The sequence below is a fragment of the Thunnus thynnus genome, chromosome 23 (genome assembly GCF_963924715.1).
Source record: "Thunnus thynnus chromosome 23, fThuThy2.1, whole genome shotgun sequence".
Classification (NCBI taxonomy): domain Eukaryota; kingdom Metazoa; phylum Chordata; class Actinopteri; order Scombriformes; family Scombridae; genus Thunnus; species Thunnus thynnus.
Genome location: NC_089539.1, coordinates 24,091,477 through 24,113,798, shown reverse-complemented (window position 1 = coordinate 24,113,798; position 22,322 = coordinate 24,091,477). Strand labels below are relative to the sequence as shown.

The window sequence follows — 22,322 nt, the reverse complement described above, 5'->3', positions numbered from 1 at the left end:
TCCGCAGGCTCCACTTCACTCAGTTGCCCGACAGACCCGCTGCTTCTTCCCACTTTAACCTGAATAACAAACCGGGGCTCGGTGCTCCGGTTGGATCCAGACGGAGAGCCGGGGCTAGCTGGGAGGCTAGCGGAGCGTTAGCCGCAGCATGACCGGAGGGAAGCACAGCCAGCTAGCCTCCGCTAGCCTCCCAGCTAACGTTACCTCCGGTTTCACTACAGGCAGATTCACTCGCTACAGTGGGCGAGGAAATAAAATCAATGAATCAATAAGTACAAACACTGTTGATTTCTTCCCGTGGAGCCGACATGCAAACTATTTAGGTTCAGTAAATCCCAGCTGTCAGTCAGCCTGGTTAAGGCAGGTTAGTCTGTGGACAGAGACGCTCAACGCCTGTCGGAGGCGTTTAAGGAGGAGCGAAAGCGCACCGCTGTAAAGGAAAGAGGTTTGCTGGATTTATAACACAAGACAAAACGAGAGCATCACTGCGAAATGACAATAATAAACAATAATCGTTTTATCTCCATTATCTTGTTTTCATAATCGTTGGAAGCCAAAATCGTAATCGGAAGTTAAATTTGATTAACCACACAGCCCTAGATCAAGTTCATATGTTGAAGGAGAAATATTTCTTTATTATATTATTTAATGTGTTTTAATGAATAATGTCTGATCATTGATATTGATCCTTCAGAACACACACACACAGATCTAAATGCAGGTGTTTAAAGTATTTTTTATGAATCAGTGTTGACATGAATATGTGTCTGAATGTTGTGGTGACATTTGGATGATGTCTGTAGAAGGCTGACATCATGATGATCCACAATAACACAATGACAAAGTTACTCTGCTCATTTTAGTGAAAAACTCATTGATGAGGACATAGTAATGTTGAACTACACCTTTAAAACCTGAACACATCTGATTGGATTATAAATGGATTTTAATCTACATCATTTATTCTTTATTCAGATTGTTTGGCTGCAGGTTGTCAGAGATCAGTTGTGCTTCTCTGGTCTCAGCTCTGAAGTCCAACCCCTCATCCCATCTGAGACATCTGGATCTGTCTGGAAACAACATGTGTGACGTGAAGCAGCTGTGTGATTTTCTGGAGAGTCCACACTGTAGACTGGAGCATCTGGAGTAAGACACCATTTTTTACTTCTGTGCTGAGATTAATATGATGTGACAGTTGTGGTGACACTAAACTGCAGACATAAAGCTGATATTATGCTGATCCACACTGAGGATCTATTTTCTTCTTCAGTGGTTTAGTCCATTGACTGTCAGAACAATGTTGAGCTGCACATTTAAAACCTTCATATAACAAGAAAAATCTACACTGGATAATTCACTCTGAACCTCTGAAACTCTGTTTTTATCTTTTCTATTTGATAGTTTTTAACCTGCATCCTTTTGGGTTCAGCTGTTTGGAGTTTCCATCTTCTAAACTTTAGGACAAAAAAATAGATTTTCAGATTAATTGCGATTCTTATTTGAATGATCAATAATTGATTATTGAAATCCAGAGATGGATCTTTGCATTTGTGTCTTTACTCAGTAAACATGTACATGTGCTCTGTGTTGTGTGTGTGCAGTGGTTACTTGTTGTAAATGGTTCAGTTAGAGCAGCATGATGTGTAAAATGTCCACTTTGTTTAAATCCAGTTATTACAACGTGCACAAAAATCTTATTTTAAGTGTAAAAGTAACGTAGATGCTAGCTGCTATATTAGCTGCCTTGAGTCACCACAGTCCCGTAAACCGTGACGTGAATAGTTTCAGTCTGTGGACCCGCCGCAGTTTACGGGACTGTGGTGACTCAGGATGGTCAGCTGACTCTGGCTGTCTCGTAGGGGATCTAGAGATCACATCTACAAGAGGAACAGACTGAAAAAAGACTCCACACACTGATCTGAGCTCTGGGTTTGTGTTTGTTAACGAGATATTATCTCTGACTACGAGATGTGAAAGCGTGGAAGTGGACTGAACAGTGTGCAGATTCTACTGTATTCAGTCTGTCTCTACCTGCCGGGGAGCTAACGCCAGCCAGCAGCTGTCTGCAGGTATCAGACTGATGTCAACACAAATACAAACAGTGCAGATGAACTAATGAGCAGACTTTCAGTTTCTGCTGTCTGTGCTCAAAGTGATAAAGTTGAAACAGCAGGTACTGACAGTCCATGTGTTGCATTATGGGATAGCATTTATGTGTTTTAAATGTACATAATGATGAAGCTCTTGCAAGTGATGCAGGTCTTTTATTATTCTTGCTCAACTGTTTTGCACATGTAGACCTAAAACATATAAATGTGTCGTGTTTTAGTCTTTTTGACATCTTTACTTGTGTTTGGCTGAACAACATGAGTTTGTATAGACGGTAGGGCTGCTCGATTATGGCAAAAATCATAATCACGATTATTTAACACAATTACTTTTTGACTCATTTTTGCCAATGCTGATATATATGCACATATTTTTTTCCACCTGGCTGAGGAGACTATTACACCTGCAATCATAGATTGTACGAATGATCAAGAAAGACAATATATGAAGGAAGAACTTATGAAGACTGGAGTTCAGGAGCTCAGCATTAAAACACATGAACCTGCCAAGTGGGAGGACCAGTAGTTTTCTTTGAGTTTATCAGACAGACAGGAGTAATGTGCAGGATTTAATCTTTGGTCCACAGTCCGAAGCAGAAGGTGGCGGTAATGCACCTCATACGCTGGTTACCAATAGCTGTTATAAACCAAAAAGAAAACGTTTTTTCCAACAGAGTGGTACATCCTGTCAGCCGAGGTGTTTCCTATCTCTGCAGCCGAACACAGCAGCTCCTCTGCGGACTGTTTCATCCTGACGGTCCCGGTGTTTCCTCCGCAGGCTCCACTTCACTCAGCTGCCCGACAGACCCGCTGCTTCTTCCCACTTTAACCTGAATAACAAACCGGGGCTCGGTGCTCCGGTTGGATCCAGACGGAGAGCCGGGGCTAGCTGGGAGGCTAGCGGAGCGTTAGCCGCAGCATGACCGGAGGGAAGCACAGCCAGCTAGCCTCCGCTAGCCTCCCAGCTAACGTTACCTCCGGTTTCACTACAGGCAGATTCACTCGCTACAGTGGGCGAGGAAATAAAAGCAATGAATCAATAAGTACAAACACTGTTGATTTCTTCCTGTGGAGCCGACATGCAAACTATTTAGGTTCAGTAAATCCCAGCTGTCAGTCAGCCTGGTGAAGGCAGGTTAGTCTGTGGACAGAGACGCTCAACGCCTGTCGGAGGCGTTTAAGGAGGAGCGAAAGCGCACCGCTGTAAAGGAAAGAGGTTTGCTGGATTTATAACACAAGACAAAACGAGAGCATCACTGCGAAATGACAATAATAAACAATAATCGTTTTATCTCCATTATCTTATTTTCATAATCGTTGGAAGCCAAAATCGTAATCGGAAGTTAAATTTGATTAACCACACAGCCCTAGATCAAGTTTATTTGTTGAAGGAGAAATATTTCTTTATTATATTATTTAATGTGTTTTAATGAATAATGTCTGATCATTGATATTGATCCTTCAGAACACACACACACACACTGATCTAAATGCAGGTGTTTAAAGTATTTTTTATGAATCAGTGTTGACATGAATATGTGTCTGAATGTTGTGGTGACATTTGGATGATGTCTGTAGAAGGCTGACATCATGATGATCCACAATAACACAATGACAAAGTTACTCTGCTCATTTTAGTGAAAAGCTCATTGATGAGGACATAGTAATGTTGAACTACACATTTAAAACCTGAACACATCTGATTGGATTATAAATGGATTTTAATCTACATCATTTATTCTTTATTCAGATTGTGGCGCTGCAGGTTGTCAGAGATCAGTTGTGCTTCTCTGGTCTCAGCTCTGAAGTCCAACCCCTCATCCCATCTGAGACATCTGGATCTGTCTGGAAACAACATGTGTGACGTGAAGCAGCTGTGTGATTTTCTGGAGAGTCCACACTGTAGACTGGAGGATCTGAGGTCAGACACCATTTTTTACTTCTGTGCTGAGATTAATATGATGTGACAGTTGTGGTGACACTAAACTGCAGACATAAAGCTGATATTATGCTGATCCACACTGAGGATCTATTTTCTTCTTCAGTGGTTTAGTCCATTGACTGTCAGAACAATGTTGAGCTGCACATTTAAAACCTTCATATAACAAGAAAAATCTACACTGGATAATTCACTCTGAACCTCTGAAACTCTGTTTTTATCTTTTCTATTTGACAGTTTTTAACCTGCATCCTGTTGGGTTCAGCTGTTTGGAGTTTCCATCTTCTAAACTTTAGGACAAAAAAATAGATTTTCAGATTAATTGCCATTCTTATTTGAATGATCAATAATTGATTATTGAAATCCAGAGATGGATCTTTGCATTTGTGTCTTTACTCAGTAAACATGTACATGTGCTCTGTGTTGTGTGTGTGCAGTGGTTACTTGTTGTAAATGGTTCAGTTAGAGCAGCATGATGTGTAAAATGTCCACTTTGTTTAAATCCAGTTATTACAACGTGCACAAAAATCTTATTTTAAGTGTAAAAGTAACGTAGATGCTAGCTGCTATATTAGCTGCCTTGAGTCACCACAGTCCCGTAAACCGTGACGTGAATAGTTTCAGTCTGTGGACCCGCCGCAGTTTACAGGACTGTGGTGACTCAGGATGGTCAGCTGACTCTGGCTGTCTCGTAGGGGATCTAGAGATCACATCTACAAGAGGAACAGACTGAAAAAAGACTCCACACACTGATCTGAGCTCTGGGTTTGTGTTTGTTAACGAGATATTATCTCTGACTACGAGATGTGAAAGCGTGGAAGTGGACTGAACAGTGTGCAGATTCTACTGTATTCAGTCTGTCTCTACCTGCCGGGGAGCTAACGCCAGCCAGCAGCTGTCTGCAGGTATCACACTGATGTCAACACAAATACAAACAGTGCAGATGAACTAATGAGCAGACTTTCAGTTTCTGCCGTCTGTGCTCAAAGTGATAAAGTTGAAACAGCAGGTACTGACAGTCCATGTGTTGCATTATGGGATAGCATTTATGTGTTTTAAATGTACATAATGATGAAGCTCTTGCAAGTGATGCAGGTCTTTTATTATTCTTGCTCAACTGTTTTGCACATGTAGACCTAAAACATATAAATGTGTCGTGTTTTAGTCTTTTGACATTTTTACTTGTGTTTGACTGAACAACATGAGTTTGTATAGACGGTAGGGCTGCTCGATTATGGCAAAAATCATAATCACGATTATTTAACACAATTACTTTTTGACTCTCATTTTTGCCAATGCTGATATATATGCACATATTTTTTTCCACCTGGCTGAGGAGACTATTACACCTGCAATCATAGATTGTACTAATGATCAAGAAAGACAATATATGAAGGAAGAACTTATGAAGACTGGAGTTCAGGAGCTCAGCATTAAAACACATGAACCTGCCAAGTGGGAGGACCAGTAGTTTTCTTTGAGTTTATCAGACAGACAGGAGTAATGTGCAGGATTTAATCTTTGGTCCACAGTCCGAAGCAGAAGGTGGCGGTAATGCACCTCATACGCTGGTTGCCAATAGCTGTTATAAACCAAAAAGAAAACGTTTTTTCAAACAGAGTGGTACATCCTGTCAGCCGAGGTGTTTCCTATCTCTGCAGCCGAACACAGCAGCTCCTCTGCGGACTGTTTCATCCTGACGGTCCCGGTGTTTCCTCCGCAGGCTCCACTTCACTCAGCTGCCCGACAGACCCGCTGCTTCTTCCCACTTTAACCTGAATAACAAACCGGGGCTCGGTGCTCCGGTTGGATCCAGACGGAGAGCCGGGGCTAGCTGGGAGGCTAGCGGAGCGTTAGCCGGAGTATGACCGGAGGGAAGCACAGCCAGCTAGCCTCCGCTAGCCTCCCAGCTAACGTTACCTCCGGTTTCACTACAGGCAGATTCACTCGCTACAGTGGGCGAGGAAATAAAATCAATGAATCAATAAGTACAAACACTGTTGATTTCTTCCCGTGGAGCCGACATGCAAACTATTTAGGTTCAGTAAATCCCAGCTGTCAGTCAGCCTGGTGAAGGCAGGTTAGTCTGTGGACAGAGACGCTCAACGCCTGTCGGAGGCGTTTAAGGAGGAGCGAAAGCGCACCGCTGTAAAGGAAAGAGGTTTGCTGGATTTATAACACAAGACAAAACGAGAGCATCACTGCGAAATGACAATAATAAACAATAATCGTTTTATCTCCATTATCTTGTTTTCATAATCGTTGGAAGCCAAAATCGTAATCGGAAGTTAAATTTGATTAACCACACAGCCCTAGATCAAGTTTATTTGTTGAAGGAGAAATATTTCTTTATTATATTATTTAATGTGTTTTAATGAATAATGTCTGATCATTGATATTGATCATTCAGAAAACACACACACACACACACTGATCTAAATGCAGGTGTTTCAAGTATTTTTTATGAATCAGTGTTGACATGAATATGTGTCTGAATGTTGTGGTGACATTTGGATGATGTCTGTAGAAGGCTGACATCATGATGATCCACAATAACACAATGACAAAGTTACTCTGCTCATTTTAGTGAAAAACTCATTGATGAGGACATAGTAATGTTGAACTACACCTTTAAAACCTGAACACATCTGATTGGATTATAAATGGATTTTAATCTACATCATTTATTCTTTATTCAGATTGAGTGGCTGCAGTTTGTCAGAGACCAGCTGTGCTTCTCTGGTCTCAGCTCTGAAGTCCAACCCCTCATCCCATCTGAGACATCTGAATCTGTCTGACAACGACGTGTGTGACGTGAAGCAGCTGTGTGATTTTCTGGAGAGTCCACACTGTAGACTGGAGTATCTGAGGTCAGACACCATTTTTTACTTCTGTGCTGAGATTAATATGATGTGACAGTTGTGGTGACACTAAACTGCAGACATAAAGCTGATATTATGCTGATCCACACTGAGGATCTATTTTCTTCTTCAGTGGTTTAGTCCATTGACTGTCAGAACAATGTTGAGCTGCACATTTAAAACCTTCATATAACAAGAAAAATCTACACTGGATAATTCACTCTGAACCTCTGAAACTCTGCTTTTATCTTTTCTAGTTGACAGTTTTTAACCTGCATCCTGTTGGGTTCAGCTGTTTGGAGTTTCCATCTTCTAAACTTTAGGACAAAAAAATAGATTTTCAGATTAATTGCCATTCTTATTTGAATGATCAATAATTGATTATTGAAATCCAGAGATGGATCTTTGCATTTGTGTCTTTACTCAGTAAACATGTACATGTGCTCTGTGTTGTGTGTGTGCAGTGGTTACTTGTTGTAAATGGTTCAGTTAGAGCAGCATGATGTGTAAAATGTCCACTTTGTTTAAATCCAGTTATTACAACGTGCACAAAAATCTTATTTTAAGTGTAAAAGTAACGTAGATGCTAGCTGCTATATTAGCTGCCTTGAGTCACCACAGTCCCGTAAAGCGTGACGTGAATAGTTTCAGTCTGTGGACCCGCCGCAGTTTACGGGACTGTGGTGACTCAGGATGGTCAGCTGACTCTGGCTGTCTCGTAGGGGATCTAGAGATCACATCTACAAGAGGAACAGACTGAAAAAAGACTCCACACACTGATCTGAGCTCTGGGTTTGTGTTTGTTAACGAGATATTATCTCTGACTACGAGATGTGAAAGCGTGGAAGTGGACTGAACAGTGTGCAGATTCTACTGTATTCAGTCTGTCTCTACCTGCCGGGGAGCTAACGCCAGCCAGCAGCTGTCTGCAGGTATCAGACTGATGTCAACACAAATACAAACAGTGCAGATGAACTAATGAGCAGACTTTCAGTTTCTGCCGTCTGTGCTCAAAGTGATAAAGTTGAAACAGCAGGTACTGACAGTCCATGTGTTGCATTATGGGATAGCATTTATGTGTTTTAAATGTACATAATGATGAAACTCTTGCAAGTGATGCAGGTCTTTTATTATTCTTGCTCAACTGTTTTGCACATGTAGACCTAAAACATATAAATGTGTCATGTTTTAGTCTTTTTGACATTTTTACTTGTGTTTGGCTGAACAACATGAGTTTGTATAGACGGTAGGGCTGCTCGATTATGGCAAAAATCATAATCACGATTATTTAACACAATTACTTTTTGACTCTCATTTTTGCCAATGCTGATATATATGCACATATTTTTTTCCACCTGGCTGAGGAGGCTATTACACCTGCAATCATAGATTGTATTAATGATCAAGAAAGACAATATATGAAGGAAGAACTTATGAAGACTGGAGTTCAGGAGCTCAGCATTAAAACACATGAACCTGCCAAGTGGGAGGAGCAGTAGTTTTCTTTGAGTTTATCAGACAGACAGGAGTAATGTGCAGGATTTAATCTTTGGTCCACAGTCCGAAGCAGAAGGTGGCGGTAATGCACCTCATACGCTGGTTACCAATAGCTGTTATAAACCAAAAAGAAAACGTTTTTTCCAAACAGAGTGGTACATCCTGTCAGCCGAGGTGTTTCCTATCTCTGCAGCCGAACACAGCAGCTCCTCTGCGGACTGTTTCATCCTGACGGTCCCGGTGTTTCCTCCGCAGGCTCCACTTCACTCAGCTGCCCGACAGACCCGCTGCTTCTTCCCACTTTAACCTGAATAACAAACCGGGGCTCGGTGCTCCGGTTGGATCCAGACGGAGAGCCGGGGCTAGCTGGGAGGCTAGCGGAGCGTTAGCCGCAGCATGACCGGAGGGAAGCACAGCCAGCTAGCCTCCGCTAGCCTCCCAGCTAACGTTACCTCCGGTTTCACTACAGGCAGATTCACTCGCTACAGTGGGCGAGGAAATAAAACCAATGAATCAATAAGTACAAACACTGTTGATTTCTTCCTGTGGAGCCGACATGCAAACTATTTAGGTTCAGTAAATCCCAGCTGTCAGTCAGCCTGGTGAAGGCAGGTTAGTCTGTGGACAGAGACGCTCAACGCCTGTCGGAGGCGTTTAAGGAGGAGCGAAAGCGCACCGCTGTAAAGGAAAGAGGTTTGCTGGATTTATAACACAAGACAAAACGAGATCATCACTGCGAAATGACAATAATAATCAATTATCGTTTTATCTCCATTATCTTGTTTTCATAATCGTTGGAAGCCAAAATCGTAATCGAAAGTTAAATTTCACTAATCACACAGCCCTAGATCAAGTTTATTTGTTGAAGGAGAAATATTTCTTTATTATATTATTTAATGTGTTTTAATGAATAATGTCTGATCATTGATATTGATCATTCAGAAAACACACACACACACACACACTGATCTAAATGCAGGTGTTTAAAGTATTTTTCATGAATCAGTGTTGACATGAATATGTGTCTGAATGTTGTGGTGACATTTGGATGATGTCTGTAGAAGGCTGACATCATGATGATCCACAATAACACAATGACAAAGTTACTCTGCTCATTTTAGTGAAAAGCTCATTGATGAGGACATAGTAATGTTGAACTACACATTTAAAACCTGAACACATCTGATTGGATTATAAATGGATTTTAATCTACATCATTTATTCTTTATTCAGATTGTGGCGCTGCAGGTTGTCAGAGATCAGCTGTGCTTCTCTGGCCTCAGCTCTGAAGTCCAACCCCTCATCCCATCTGAGACATCTGGATCTGTCTTACAACGACGTGTGTGACGTGAAGCAGCTGTGTGATTTTCTGGAGAGTCCACACTGTAAACTGGAGACTCTGAGGTCAGACACCATTTTTTACTTCTGTGCTGAGATTAATATGATGTGACAGTTGTGGTGACACTAAACTGCAGACATAAAGCTGATATTATGCTGATCCACACTGAGGATCTATTTTCTTCTTCAGTGGTTTAGTCCATTGACTGTCAGAACAATGTTGAGCTGCACATTTAAAACCTTCATATAACAAGAAAAATCTACACTGGATAATTCACTCTGAACCTCTGAAACTCTGTTTTTATCTTTTCTATTTGACAGTTTTTAACCTGCATCCTGTTGGGTTCAGCTGTTTGGAGTTTCCATCTTCTAAACATTAGGACAAAAAAATAGATTTTCAGATTAATTGCGATTCTTATTTGAATGATCAATAATTGATTATTGAAATCCAGAGATGGATCTTTGCATTTGTGTCTTTACTCAGTAAACATGTACATGTGCTCTGTGTTGTGTGTGTGCAGTGGTTACTTGTTGTAAATGGTTCAGTTAGAGCAGCATGATGTGTAAAATGTCCACTTTGTTTAAATCCAGTTATTACAACGTGCACAAAAATCTTATTTTAAGTGTAAAAGTAACGTAGATGCTAGCTGCTATATTAGCTGCCTTGAGTCACCACAGTCCCGTAAAGCGTGACATGAATAGTTTCAGTCTGTGGACCCGCCGCAGTTTACGGGACTGTGGTGACTCAGGATGGTCAGCTGACTCTGGCTGTCTCGTAGGGGATCTAGAGATCACATCTACAACTTTCTAAACTTTTACATTCTAAATCTTCTTCAGCTCTGAACAGATTATGAAACATTGAATGATTTCAAGCATGAACTTTGTTTTCTAAAGTGACGTCATTTATTCTTTATTCAGATTGTGGGGCTGCAGGTTGTCAGAGACCAGCTGTGATTCTCTGGCCTCAGCTCTGAAGTCCAACCCCTCATCCCATCTGAGATCTCTGTTTCTAGGAGGAAATAACCTGAAGTACTCGGACGTGAAGCAGCTGTCTGATCTTAAGGAGAGTCCAGACTGTAGACTGGAGATTCTGTTGTGAGTAGAGAGTTGGAGTCAGTCTGTGCTGGTTTCAGCAGTTTTGTATTAAACACAGTTAGTATCAAAGCAAAGATCCAGTATTTCCTGGTGAACCTTCAACCTTCTCAGTGGCTGCTTTCCTCAGTGAAGCTGTGAGAGGAGAATGGTGACAGGCTTCAGGATTGGACAGAAAGACAGAGAGAGAGAGAACAGTCAGCCAATCAGATCAGCCAGAAGCTTGTTGTGATCATGTGTTTGAGTTGATGTGAAGACGACTGTTGTTGTTGTGTTCATGTCTGCAGGAAATAAAGCTGGATTACAGCTGACAGCCTTACAAGATGTATAGAGACAGTGGTCCTCATCATCAAACTGTCCTACCATCAAATCTGATCTGAAAGTGTTTGTTCTCTCATTTCAACACTAAAGAATTGATCAGTTCATCTTTGTCAGAGCTCTAAGATCAGTCTGACTGCAGCCTGCAAATCACTGGCTCTGATTTCACACAAGCATCATTACGTTTAGTAACCATGTGGTCTTTATACAGACCAGAACCTCTGCTGAAGTCCAGGAATCACAGCAGCTGTTTAGCTGAGAGCTCTGACTGATTGTCATGTGATGATTTAATAGCAGGAAAGATCTTCAATCCCACAGAGACTCTGTAGCTTTCAACTTTTCTAACAGTTGACATGTATCAACAGTAAATCCATCAGTAAACTGATGAGTGAATGTCTCTGTTTCTGCAGTAATGATGTGTTCATGACTCTCAGCACTTTATTTCCTCTGTGTACTTGAGTGAAATCTGCAGAGTAAACAGACTTGATAGCAAAAGTCTGTGCAGGTGTGTGAGCTTGGAGCTCAGTGTGTTCACTCCAACATGTTAACATGAGAGCTGAAAGGAAGCAGGCTACGCTGCACAGCTTTTCCACTTCTGGTCTGAACAGGACTGAAGTCCCTGCTGCTCTTTATACTGGATGTGCTGCATCACTGACTGACAGCTGATGAAGTGAGTCTCACTAAACACTGATTTATGACCTCTGTTGTTTCTTCTTCTCTCATCAGATTGTGATGATCTCTGTCAGAGTGTGAGTGAACATCCAGGAGTGTGTGTTGAGAGAGGATCAGCTGGATCCTGATGATCCATCTGGACCAGAGTCTGGATCTGGATTTTGTCATCTTCACTTAAGTCTCTTAACTGACTACAAACTGAACAGTTATCTCTGGATTTTGTTGAATCAGCACTTTACAGATGTGTTATACATGAGCTGTTTGATGCAGAAAAGATTAATAAACAGGTGTTATAAGTCAGACTCTGACCCTGGGCTCATATTTATCAAGCGTCTCAGAATCACACTGAGAGTTAACGAGGACTAAAACTAATTAATGAAGCAGAAGAGAATTTACTGTGACTGTCAGCAGGAGACGGATTACTCCTGGGAGAGAGTGAGACGTGGCTGTTTTACCACAGTCAGAGCAGCAAAGTAGAAATAATGATGACGTGTTGTAGTTTTCTCACAGTCTCAGCTGGAAATATGAAACAGTGGTAATTTGGTATATTATGTGTATAAGCAGGTAACCAGGCAGGTAACTTACCAAGGTTATGGAACAAAACTATGATGCCAAAATTCATTATAAGATGATATTTACAAAGTGTAAAGAAAGCCTGAGAGATAAATGTAGCCTATATGTTAATGAAGATAACAGGTAATTAGACTCAGCTGTGTGAAATGATCTTGGTTCAGCCACATGGTTTCACAGCCTGTAATAGTGCTGCATCTTGCACATATTGCACAGACACATGTTGCAAACCCTCTCCATGAAGAACATCTTCTCTTCCACTGTCCAATTCCTCTTTCAACTACACCCCAAGTTAACTTGTGTTCTCTACATGAAGGTAAATACAGCGTAACAATAGAAACATATATTGTTCAGGTGCATCCTCCTCTCTCAAATATCAGGCTGTAGCTCTGCTGTTATTTGAAGGAGCCTCAATAAAAAAATAAGCCTATAAAATATTTGAGCTGTTGTAATGAAGTTGAGATATCCTTCATTATGCAGCTGACATGATTGTGTGTAAATCAAAGTTTTAGTGGGCTGTAACTGAGGACCCTCGTCATGCTCATTATCTTTACGACGTGCATTAAGCCAGATCAAAGTTTGATTCATGACTTCCATCATTGTGGCTTCTGACAGAATCGTCACTGTTGCACAGCTGCATTTTCTCCGTTACCATAAAGTGTAACATTGTGAGGACGTTCTGTATTTATTTAAATGATGTTCTGTAGAAACATCATGTGTTCTCCTCTGCATCACACACAAAGTCAGTCTCACTAATGATTCTGTTTTAGTCCAAACAATCTTTTAATAAGCTCAGTGTCATCAAGCGTTCCCAAAACATCTCTCCTCTCAGGGAATATCTCTGCCTGAACTCCATCTCCTGCAGCTCCGAAATATTGGCAGAGATACGAATCATTTACCAAGTTTGGAAAGTTGATAAAAGGCTTTTTCTCCTAAAAGTAGAAGCAGAGATGCGTCACTCTGATCATTTTTGGCCAGTTAGGAGTGATTTCCTGCTCTGAGACGCTTGATAAATACGGGCCCAGATGTGACAGATGTGACAGATTGGATGTCCACAAATTTCATTGAGTTCAATTCAGAAAGAATTTATCATTGGTCCAGAAAACCTGCATGCAGGTCAAATCATATCTTGGTTCTGTGGTGAAAAACTTTGTATTTTTTGATTCCAGTCTAAGTTTTGATGATCATATCAGCAGCTGGTCCAGTCCTGTTTTCACCATTAAAACATATTCAAATAATATCTATAAAACCAGCACAGAACACTGCTGCTGTCAGACTTTGAACTAAAAGCAGGAAAAGAGATCATATTACTCCATTTCTATCATCACTTCACTGGTTACCTGTTTGTTTTAGGATTGATTGGAAAGATTTGATTGATTACTTTTAAAGGCTCTTCATGGCTCCAGATGACATTTCAGAGTTGCTCTGTGTGTAAATATTAAAGGTATCCAGCTTTTATATGCTTTTATATGTTTTTTTAACTATCATGTTAGTACTGAGATTGTGAAACTGGCTTTTAAGTACGAAGTGAAACAATCTGCAGAAGCTTGTAAAATGAGACAAAATAATCCTTTTTAATCAATTTAAATCTCTTCTGACTGACATAGAGCAGTGTGAATGCAGGTGTGTTTGAATTGATGTTGTCCCTTATGTTGATGTCTTTGGCCTGTTTGTCGTATAATCTGTTGATATTTTCATTTTTAAGAGCTTTTATTGTTTTTATATGTACTATTATTGTTTCTATTGTTCTTATATATGATTTGTTGCTGATGTTTAATGTAACTTTCATGTTCTTTTATATGTACTGGACTCAGGGCGTCCTTGTCAAAGAGAGTTTGCTCTCAATGGCCCTCCCTGTTTAAATAAAGGTTGATGATGATGATGATGATGCAAGAATATGATGTCAAAATGAATAGTTTATATCTCATAACGATATTTAACAAGTCATTTGCATCAGGCTGTAAGTAAACACTGGTCAGCCAATCAGGAGGCTTTAACAATAACTATATAATTGAAACTTGTAGGTGAGATCATGTGATCCAGCTCTATCCAATCACATCCTTTACATCTTGTTTTCTGCATTAGTGCAGCATCTTGCATGTATTGTACAACACTGCACACAGTGATAATGGTGCAAACAGACTTTGGGCACAACTTCATTAAAACATGAAATGTATCTTCTCCACTGTCCAACTCATCTCCAGCTAAACCTGCTGTTGACTTATGTGTCCTTACATCTCTTTGAAATATATCTCTGTCATCAGCAGTTTAAAACTAATGAATCATGAAATAAATAAAGCCACCATTTGCATGAATGCAGCTTGTTTTTCTATAACTTGACACTGAGTGATGGGAAATGAATTAGTGCTGATTATCAGCACAGATAAATTTGGGTCCTGGTCTTTGCTGTCAGGGCTCTGGATCAACCTGTTTGAGGAGCTCAGTCTGATAAGTCATTATCTTCCTTTAAATCACTTCTTCAAACTCATTTTATCCACTGATCTACTGATTATTGTTGTTTTATATGCTGTGCATCTAAAATGTGAATCTAATGTGTGTTTTACTGGTTTATTTTCTTCCTGTATGTTTGTTAGTTTTGTGTAAAACATTGTGTAACGTTGGTTTTGAGAAGTTTTATAGACTTGTGAAGGGAGGGTGGTGGGATGATGGTGGAGGGAAACAAAGACCAAATTCTAATAAACATCTGTTGAAATAAATGAACTTGCAGTGTTTTTATTCTGTGTCAAGCTTCAACTTCATGTATAACATCTATTTTTATTGTAGTTATTGTTTCTGTCTTTGTATATAAATGAAGCATATTTGATTGAATCTGTGTTCTTTGTTTTGTTTCTGTGGATCTGTTAGATGTTTTTTGTCTAACCACTGGACCACCAGGACGCCATCTGAGTTTATGGTTATGCTTTATTTTAAAGCTCCATTATTCTTATAATTTCTCATTAATTTCTTCAAAGTTTCCAGGGAATAAATTGTCTGTGTAATTTGATCTATTTATAGATTTCCATTTCCACCTGAGTTAATATTTATTCATCAGTCATTTATTATTGGAAACTTTATTCTCATATATGTTGAATTGTGTGTTTTTCTGCAGATGAAACATGTTTGCATGTTTGTCTGACCTGCTGTGAACTGACTAAAAGACTTTAGCTTATGCTAGCTTAGCAACTGGAATTCATTCATTGGAAGTGAACCAACTGAACACTGTCTTTATTTGACCTATAAATTACTGCTAAAGTACTTGGTTCTTTCCAGGAAATTTACTAACTTTAGATTGTCTGTGTTTTCTTTATTCTTTAACTTTATTGCTGAAATCAAGTGAAATATACAAACAAGGAAACAGCGCCACCATGTGACGATACAAGAAAACAGCAGCCCATACAGACTGAACACACACAATAAGGAGGAATAAATACATGAAAACAGACATTTTAAAACATGTGAGGAGAGGAGAGTAAATTTAGTTAAGGATGTCTCTATTCATCATTTTGTCTATGAAATGTCAAAAAAAAGAGAAGAATTAAGATTAAGAAGGAAATTGGTTTGCAGTGTTTGTCCAAAACTTAACAAACACAATAAAAGAAAAACACACACTAAGAAGAAAAAAGCAATCCAAGACATAGTCCACACATGGCACACATCCTTCATAAAATACACTAAACTACTACACAGCAGCGTCCAGCAGTGCTCCTGGAGTACAAAGATTCAATGTGAGAGAAGACACAATGCAGCCCAGAAATATACACAATACCATACTTTCCACTGTGCAGCACTGACTACAGTACTGCTGTGAGTACCAGGAGTTTTTATGTGCTGCTGTGTGTTATAGAGAGCGATGGCTGATGGGATAAAGGAATTCCTCGCTCTGTTACTTTTGCAGCTGGAGGCCTGAAGACGTGGGCCTGATGGGAGGAGCTGAAGCTCACTGAACAGGGTGTTGTGGGTGAAGCAGCAGGTTTTCAGTCTTTGACAGGTTCCGGGTTTGGTAGATGTCGGTAAGGCTGTCTTGCTCAGTGCCATTTATTGTGCTGAGCAAGTCCTTCTGCGCAGCATCAGCGTTACCATGGCAACAGAGGATGCAGAATGTCATAACACTGAATAAAAAACGTATAAAAAGATCTCAACATAAAACAGTCAGAATCAAAGAAGCCGTTGTTGTCTTTTCTTCAAAATAAAGTCAGTGTGATAGTTTGACTTCAGTTTGTTATCAGTGTAGATCTCGAGGTGTTTGTTCTCCTCCACTGCCTCAATCAGCTGAACGCTTAACAATGTTGGTTTTATTGCTGAGCAGCTTTTTCTGAAATGAAATGATCCTCAAAGTTAACAAGTTTACTATTATAGCAGTGAAAAAATATACTGAAAATATTCACATCTGACAAACTAGAACCATTATTTTGTCATTTTTTCATAAAATAACTATAAACAATAATCAGAATAGTTCCCCATTCTGTTTGATTAATCTACTAATCCTAGCAGCTCTAAACGGATGTTTTGTTTTATTAAACTTACTTTGTGGATGTAGAATTTTGCAATAATAAAATATAAATTCATAAGTTAAATAAGAGTCATTGTCTTTATCATGTAAATAGAAACTAAAAATAACATCTTTGAAGAAAAGGGAAAAGTTTTGAACTATGAAGGTCTTCATGTCTTTCCAGAGTTTATGGGTGAATCTGCAGCTCCACAATAAGAGAGAAACAGTTTCAGGTTGTAATTCACAGAAAGAAAACATCACATCAGTATCGTTTTTAACTTCTGAAGGAAAAATGTTACAGGATAAAACTCATGAATCAACTTTTAAAAGACTGTATTTTCAGCAGATTCAAGCTGCCATAATAAGTCATTGATGATAAATGATGATGAATGAATGAAATAGTTTCAGTTTAGTTTTTATTCTTATTACTGGTCACAAACTGTGGCTGGTTTTTCAACATTCATTCAGTCTCAGCAGCTGCTGACTCAGTTTTTACTGCCACAGCATCTCTGACCTCATGTTCTCACATTAAAATGATCCCAATCAGGTTTACAGATTGTAATTTGGGGGAAAAGAGAGCAGTGGTATTGATCGGTACTCAGTATCAACAGATACTCTGAGTACTGAGAGTCAGTATCAGGAGAGAAAAAGTGAGATTTGTGCGTCTCTAAAGAAAACCAAGAAAACATCTCAGTTCTGTCATTTGGAAAATGAATCAGACTTGGATTTGAATAAAATGGTGGATGTTTTTCTTCAGAGGAAGGTGAGAACAAATCATCTGGTTTAAGGTCAGACAGCTCAGTCTGTGTTCACTTTAATATTTAGTTGTACCAGTGTGTCTCTGTGATCAATGCTGATCAATAAATATCAGGTTGTCCTGTGTAATGTTAATAATGAATATCAGTGAGGTGTTTTTGATACTTGGAGCAGTTCTGCTTTCACATGTAAAATGCAGCGTTAGATTTCACTCTCTGATCAGCGTCACTGTTCATGTTGTTGAGTCTAACTGATAAATGTTAGTCAGTCCTGCTCTGACACATACAGCACAGATACTTATGGCTGGGACTTTGTCTATGTACAGTGCAGCTAAATAACAGCTGGCAGGTGTGTTTTTCTTTGTAAAGCAGGAATTTGATGAAGCTGCAGGTGTTTCTGATCTGTGCTTGTTGTGTTTTTAATACAGTGTGTTTCTTTGCTTCATGCTGTGAACAGTTAACCTGTTAAGCAACATTTCAGCCTCGGTGGCTTGATTCATCTCTCTGGAGTCTTCTGAATCACATCAAAGCTACAGTCAACTGAAAAGGTATTTGGTGTAAAATAATGTGTTGATGTGTGATAAAGGTTTGAGAGTCTCCAGTCTCTCTCCTCCTCCTGCTCTCCTGTACAGCTCAGGTGGATCATTACAACATTCTGCAGCAAAGAGACACAACCGCTGTCCAAGCTGCTGATCCTGGAACAGTCAGGGATCATCAAGCTGTCTGATGTTACTCTGTCGTCCACAAGCTAACAGTTAGCATCCCTCTGCTGACAAATAACAGCATGCAATCTTCAGGACTGGCAGATTTGTTGTTGCTCAAGGTTATCTGAAGGTTATCTCAAGGTTACTAACTGCTGATGTGAAGAGAGGAATCGCTGCTGGACGTCTGATTAGTCACTGTTTCTTAGTTTTAGCGGTTAAATGACAAACTTGGTCATTTCCACTTGAACTTGAACCTTCATTGTTGCCTCATTTAAAGATGTATGAGGATAGGAGGGTGTGTGCTTCTGAAACACATATAAAAGGAATATATAGCGAGTGAAACAACTGCAAATAATAATACTCTGATGCACGTTATTGAGGAAATAATCACTAATTTAACTTATCAGCCAAAGTGATGAAAAATAACGAGTAGCAAAGAGTAGTTCAACCACTATCAATCAAATCATATAATAATGTAAATTATCTTTCATTACTACTATGCACAACATAAAGAAAAGTTGAGATGTATAATAACTATTAGATCTAACCATAGATTTTACAAGAATATGGTATTTAACTTTACTAATAAAGATAACATGCACACCGAGCCTTAACTGGTAACACCTGCATGTCATACAGCTCCTGCCTCACCATTCACCACACATCATTATAGTTTAGTGCAATCATGGCAATTAACAGCAAATCACTTCCAATAACTTCACTATATACATAACTTCCACATCTGTAACTAACAATAACACTGTGATTTAAAGGCCATTAAAAGCTTACAGCATCTGCTTTTAACCTAAATTGGTCATTAACAACTTCTCTCTCTCAAACTCAATAAACAGAAAGAACAGAAAGATGATTGATCACCTACTTTTGTTGTATAAAATGAGACAACTTAAGTCCCAAAGCAAAGAGGTGATCAATAACTGTCAACTTGTGATAAATAAGTTTCCAGGTAAGAGATTAAGACATGACAGAAGAGCAGCATAACTAACAAAACAGGAAGTGGAGTAAGAAAACGTTTTACCGTTTAAATATCAAATAATCTAATAATATAAATGCACACCTCGCTTTTCAGTCTGGAGTGAAATTAAAAGGCGATTGATGACAATATTGATCTGATGGGTTGTAAAGTTAGAACACTCATTGTAGTCATGTGAGTGTTTATTTTAGATTGACTGTTACAAGTTGATGTTTAATTCAGTCACAGTGATTATTGTTCAGGATCTTATGAACTATTTGTGCTTTTCATGTCTGTGCTTCTGTTCTTCATGTTTCTATTAGTGTCTAAATTTATATTAACATTAATATTTCCCAATTTATTGCTTTATATGTCTTGTATGATGTGTTTCTGTGTCGCATATTTTAAATAGTAGCTGACAATGTAGTATGATGTGCTGCATGCTATTTTCTTAACTAACATCAACATGTTTATTAATATGTATTTCGATTGTTAAATCAACCAATAAAGTTATTAAGTTAATTCAATAATAATTTTAATATTACACTGTACACCTACAAAAATTACTGAACTTCTGTTAAATGTAAAACTTCCAGAAATTGATGAGAAACGAGAAGGTTTCCTATGTGTCTACTTAACACATTAATAGTTAATAAAACCGTTACAGAGAAAATACATTTTAATATGTTTCACAGAAAATGTCTGTTGTAGTGGACATAAACAAATATAAACAGATGAGTCAACATTAAAATGAGATTTGATTTCTACATTGCAGACGGGTGAAAAAATATTAATGACTTCTAATTAGTTTTGCACTATTTTTTACAATAATTTATATTGTTTACATGTTAAACAAAAGGGAAATATGATATATTTTGACATATATGTCACATATCAACATGATAACAAATGATTTGAACATTATAGAGCTGGTGTGTCAAAATGAACTCAAGTGGAGAAATTATCTCACTTTGCAAATGAGGTGAAACATGTTCCCAACACACAGTGTGAACTTCTACAGAAATATTTACCAGAAGATTATTTCCACTAGTTGGTGACGTTGGGGATTTATACTGTATGTATGATTCAAGTGCAAAGGAGGTTTCAATCCTGTTTTTAACTTTACATTGAGATCACACACTTTGTCTTTAACATATATTCTATTATTACATAATTCATAATTTGTGGTTTAAGTTGGGATTAATGTGTTGTAGAAAAAATGTTTTAATTAATGATATGATGCACTTTTTAAAAAATAAATCTTTAAAGATAAAAAATAAAATAAAAAATAGGAGAAGCAAACAAAACTGGATCTAAGATATGCGATGCAGACATCACAGGTAAATATGAAGTAAAAAACAAATGATGCTACAAATGATTGAGGGTTGGACGTATATGAGAGACAGTTTTTATGGCATAGCAAGTCTCTGCAGTATAGTTCAGAGTATCCAGATGCTAAAAGTGGCATTAAAACATAAAAGTTTGGTGTTTGGATTGAGAATTTTCTGATATGAATGTGGCACTTTCCAAAAATCAAAAGCAGGTTAATGCTGTATAAATATCAGTCTTTAAATGGTAATTCCCTACTCCAAACAGCACAGATTTATTTATTTATACTTCTTTGAAGAGGGTCCAAAATATTTTACTGTATGCAGAGCCGGCTGTGACCAGTTTGGTGCCCTAGGCAAGAGTTTAGCTGGTGCCCCTTGTATCACAACCACTTCCACCACCAAAGTTCATACACTCACACAGACACTGCACAGCTTTGTGTCTCAGAGATTTTCTTTATTTTAGAAACAAACAAAAAGAAAAAACAACAAAAAGAAACGGGATCCTCATTTAATTCATCTGCTGCTGATCCACGTCCAGCTCATCATTAATGAGTCATTAGTTATGATTGTTATAAACTGACAGGAAGTGATGACAAAAATGTGAAATTAATTTAAATTGACATTTATTTCACATTGCACCTGGTAAATAATTCCAGCCCTTATGATCATTAATGGTTTTTATTGATATCTTTAATACTGTGACAGTGAAACATGTATTAAATTGCATTTTTGTGATATTAAAAATGTCTTTAAAAGTCTTAAATTTAATCTGATGAACCTACAGAAACCCTGTAAAGTCCAGGAAGCTGTTTAATCCTATTTTGTGGAGTTTCAATCAGCACCATAATAAGTATTATATTTTGTGGATGTATGTGCATATTTGTATGTTTGTGTATCTGTGTAGTTTAATTTTGTCTCATCCATTTATTTGTCAGACTTCGTATGTTGTGGTCTGTGTTTTCTGTGCAGTTTTGTTGGATAACTGTGGATAAAATATAAAAATAAAAAAAGAAAGTGAAAGTTATAGATTTATCAGAAAAAAGGTACTTTAAGTTCATATTCTGCAGAAAATTGTCCCCTGCATTAGTTATTATAATATATAGTATGCAGCGTTTTCCCGCCTGAAATAAAGAACGTCTCTGCTATCGTCTATAAAAACTATAAAAAACAATTTTATCTTTTTAATCTGATATTAACCAGATCAAGATTCAGATAAAACAGGCAGTGGAGCTTCATCACACAGCAAAGGCCACATATTTAATGAGTGAGGTGATTGTTTCTATATAGGACGAGATACAAATCAAAGTGTCTTTAAAGGCCGAACAACCAAGTTTCTCAGTTATGATTGATGTGATTCTACATGAACACAATTCTCTGCCAAAGTTTAGATTATTTTACACGAGAGATTTCTGTACTTCTGTTTTTCACTCATACAGTCCTTAGAGTTTAAAATATTAAACTCTTCATAATTTACACCTAAATTATATGTTTGTTAACTCTGATTGTTGCTTATGCAGTCAGATTTGCTCTTTATTCCAACAAATTATCGTATAATGTGCATCCAGCCTCAGTCTGTAGATTTATCTGTTAACTTTGTGCATGTTCCACTCTCGCCTCTCAGAAAAGAATCATAATGCAAATAAAGTTTGTCTTTGCCTTTACGGGAAATAAAAGCCCC

General features: G+C 38.4%; 1 protein-coding gene across 2 annotated transcripts in view; it reads left to right on the top strand.

Annotated features, from left to right (window-relative positions):
- Positions 1–22,322, top strand: part of LOC137175613 (uncharacterized) — a 249,120-nt gene that overhangs the window by 171,270 nt on the left and 55,528 nt on the right. For both annotated transcript variants that reach the window (XM_067581398.1, XM_067581399.1), the window contains 3 exons: positions 976–1,146; positions 3,859–4,029; positions 6,747–6,917. In XM_067581398.1, the coding sequence (XP_067437499.1) occupies positions 976–1,146; positions 3,859–4,029; positions 6,747–6,917 (513 nt within the window). The remainder of the gene's footprint in view (positions 1–975; positions 1,147–3,858; positions 4,030–6,746; positions 6,918–22,322) is intronic.